Here is a 3,634-nt window from a genome sequence, read left to right as displayed (position 1 = left end):
CTGTCTTTCCCAAAATGCGCTCAGTACTTCGAGGTGCTCGTTAGCTGGATTTTTAGACCAAAACACACCACTGGTAGTTGCATTGGAGGCAAATTTACCCTACTGTGTTCTGATAAGAAGATAGAGTCTAATTCTCTGGGAGTGCACCCCTCATTCAAGAGTGATTTCCATGGTTTCTGTTGTTATTCCAGCTGCTTTAAATTCTCTGGAGAATTCTTATCACTTTCTATTCCTGTATGATGTTTTGGAGTTTTGACTCCCGTTCCTCACAGAAACGAGCAAGCGCAAGACATTTGGAATGATTGTAAGAAACTTTGGTGATTTGTTTGCCATTTGTTGAGTTGCAGGGCATATCTAGATTTACAGCTTTACTGAACTTTAAAAATAGGCCAGACTAAGGTAAGACATCAAATGCCTCTTGTGTTTTGCTTTCCAGCGCATTGTAAGCTGCTGCAGGCCTGCTGCAAACTGGGGTCCCTACCTGGAATGTCACCGAGGAGAAAGATACAGCCATGTTATAGATCCCAAAAAGGAAAAGGAACACGAGATTGCTACTGTGTCTGGCTTTGTATACACTCAGCAATGAGATGGCCATTTGGATGACAAATTTTTAACATGTGTGGTTTTTTTCTTTAACTGTTAGAAAGTGACAATGCAAAGCAACAACAACAAAAAGCAAATCAACTCTCTGCCCTTCAAAACCCAGTCCCCAAATGAGTGAGTCGTATTATTTATTTTTAGTGCTGTAAGTTTGGGGAGGAACAGGTAAATTAAACATTGAGATCTCCCCAGATTTTTAGCTTGAGGGGGCAGGGAAAAGCGTTGCAGGCTGCCTAGGCTGATGGACTGGGCATGCTTAACCCCATCCAACCAGTATCCAGCTGGACTGGAGATACGGGTATGGAAGAGGACAAAGACACATTCTGGTGCTCCCCAGCTACAGGAAATCTGAGCCAAAAGGTGCTGTGCTTACTTGCCCTGATGTGCTGCGAGCAGTTACTGCCTTCTGCTGTGCTTTGCCATCCACAGTGGATGTGCTGCTGCCGGTACTGTAGCACAGGGAACAGGAATAATTTTTCTTTGTCTAAGCCTTGCTCAGTGCTGTGAGGCTGCTTAGGATTTGATGTTGGCTACAGCGTATGTATGTTTTGTCTGTGCATCTAAATATTCAGTGGCAAAAAATTGCCATCACGGGAAATAAGGCCTTAACATGGTCAAAAGCAAGCTTCTTATTTCTCCTTCTTCCCCTTGGGATCCCCGATGAGCCATCTCTTGTGTCATGCCCCATGGTCAGCATTCATCTGTCTATAATTCAAAAATCCCGTGTTTCCGTAATCTGTCATTAGGCTCTGCAGAATGAAATCGTAACCATTGAATTCTTGTGCACCTGCTCTCCTACCCTCACTAAGGCTTTACCTATCAGTTTGTTCTCTGCATCTTTCACTCAGGTTTGCTTTTTCCTTTCCAAATGAGACTCAAAGTGCTTTTTAAAGATTGAAACAGTGTTATCAGTGTTGTGGTAGAGCCAAAAGAAGCAGAACTTTACCCCAAGCGAAGGTTACAACTGCCTTGTAGTACTGTTATTCCAAAATACACTGAAATCATGAAATTATTGAAAAGTTAGGAAGTTTATAATGCATTTGGGAACACAGACTTGCACTTTTACCTAGGTACTCGTGGGTCGGGTTAAGAGAACCTAGCTTCACTTGTAACATAAGTGAATTCCTGATAAAGAAAAAAAGACCCATGGATTGAATGAATACATTTTGTGTGCTGGGGAAGATCTCTCAACTGTGATAATGGTTCCTTGGGAACAACGCAGCAGGGTTTCCAGCTGTCTCAGGGCCCCTCTCAGGGCTTTGTCACTCCTTCTGGACATGAAGGAGTGTGGATAGCGGCTTGTTGCCCAAGCTGTGTACCTTGCTGTATGTTTTATACTATTTTTTTTGTGACGAATCAACACTTCATGGCAAATAAAATGTGATTTTCTGTTTTTAATGGTTTTGGAGCTGGAAAATGAGATTTCAGCCTTTGGTGTGGTGTTGGGGGGAGGCCGTTGGTGGGAAGTACCACCAACTCTTCTATGATCCTAAGCCTTTGGGAGATTGAACAGAAGACATTCAACCTCCAGGAAACCTTTTCTTATAGAAGTTAGGCTGTAGTGCAATAGCCCTGTTTTGGAGTGGACTCAGAAAATACAGAAAGTAATTGAGTGGGAATTTATAAAAAGAACTGTGGGGTTAGAGTCTGTAACAGAAGCTGGTGAAGAGGACGCCTTTCCTGCACTCCAGCAGCTCTAGGGTCATGGTCTAGCCACAAACCAGCAGAAAACAGTGCTGTTGCTGGCTCTGGTGTGTGGAGAGGCTGGGAGCAGGAGGGAGGCTGAGCTGCAAACTGTGGTGCTCGTCCCCCAGTGTACCACCCCTCGGAGTGGCCATGGTGGGCAGCCGTTCACACCTGGGAAGGGACAGGCTCTGGGAAGGAGACAGAAGTTACTCAAGTAACGAGTCAGAGCACTCCAAGAGGTGGTGGGGAAGCAGGCTGGCCAAACCAGCTTCAGAAAGAAACCAGGCAAAAGAGCTGCTGAAGGCCAATACCAGCCACCGACTACCCAGTGGGAAGCCCCTGGTGCTGCACACAGGGCTGCTTTGAGGCGGCTTCTGCTCTGGAGTTGTCTTATGGCCTTCTAAGAGCAGTTTTCATGGTGTTCCACTATCAAAGTCTCCCAGGAGAGCGATGGAAGACAATATCTCAAGGGCGGGGGATCCAGTTTTTGTGCTTTCTCCTTTCTCCAAGGTAAGAAAATCCCCCAGTTCTGAAGGTAAGGTTTGCTCTCCTGGCCCCTAGCAGAGCTGGGATCCCTCTCTGCACATGTCAAGATGTCTGACATCTTCCTGGTACATCCAGTTTCTGTTGTGCTCTTTGGATGAGCTGACTGCTGGCATCTGCTGAGCAGTCTCAAAGAGTATTTAGGAGTTGCTATTCATGTTCCTCACCTGTCACAGCAGCGAAGGTTGTTCAATAGCCCCTGAGGGTGACATGGAGAAGTGGTGTCCCTCGGCACTGCTCTGGAGGCAGGCTGGACCCAGCAGACCTGGGCATATTCCTCACCCATGCTCAACATCTTGGTGCTTGTTGGGTTAAAATATCAGCAGTGCCAACCAGTGCTGCATTCCTGGTAGGGGAGGATGCTCTGTGCCGAGCAGGTGGTCGAAATGCCTGGCGTTTGGGTTTTTTTATTTTGAGGGAAAAAAGAAAATGGTTCTGTTTTGGATCAAGCTAAGCAGGAGTGAAAGGAAAACTCTTGGAAAGAGAAAAGTAGAAGTGCAAAAGAAGTGCGTTTGCTTTGGATAGGCTTAAAGCTCAAGTATGTTTTCAGTCAGGAAAGAGAACACAGATGTACACAGTTCCAAAAAGCCACATCTATACCATGGAAACACTTAAAAAGAGGTGTTTCGCCTGGCGTTTGTGTATGTATGCAAAGCGGTTAGTCAGGAGCCAAGCTTATGAAAGCAAATTTAAAACCCAAAAGTTATTTCTGTTGTGGAGGCTGTCCATAAGCATGAAGTCAAATTAAAAAAAAAAAAAAAAAAAAAAAAAAAAAAAAAAAAAAAAAAGAGGTTTTTAATTTGTT

The 3,634-nt window shown here is 44.9% G+C and overlaps 1 protein-coding gene across 1 annotated transcript in view; it reads left to right on the top strand.

Annotated features, from left to right (window-relative positions):
* SLC6A14 (solute carrier family 6 member 14) overlaps positions 1 to 586 on the top strand; it is a 13,644-nt gene extending 13,058 nt beyond the window's left edge. Inside the window, exon 14 of the mRNA XM_009636579.2 lies at positions 437 to 586. Within this exon, the coding sequence (XP_009634874.2) occupies positions 437 to 586 (150 nt within the window). The remainder of the gene's footprint in view (positions 1 to 436) is intronic.
* The last annotated feature ends 3,048 nt before the right edge of the window (positions 587 to 3,634 follow it).

The sequence above is a fragment of the Egretta garzetta genome, unplaced genomic scaffold, assembly GCF_000687185.1.
Source record: "Egretta garzetta isolate BGI_Z169 unplaced genomic scaffold, ASM68718v1 scaffold404, whole genome shotgun sequence".
NCBI lineage: Eukaryota > Metazoa > Chordata > Aves > Pelecaniformes > Ardeidae > Egretta > Egretta garzetta.
The sequence above is the reverse complement of the archived record's forward strand: the minus strand, read 5'-3'. Positions and strand labels throughout refer to the sequence as shown.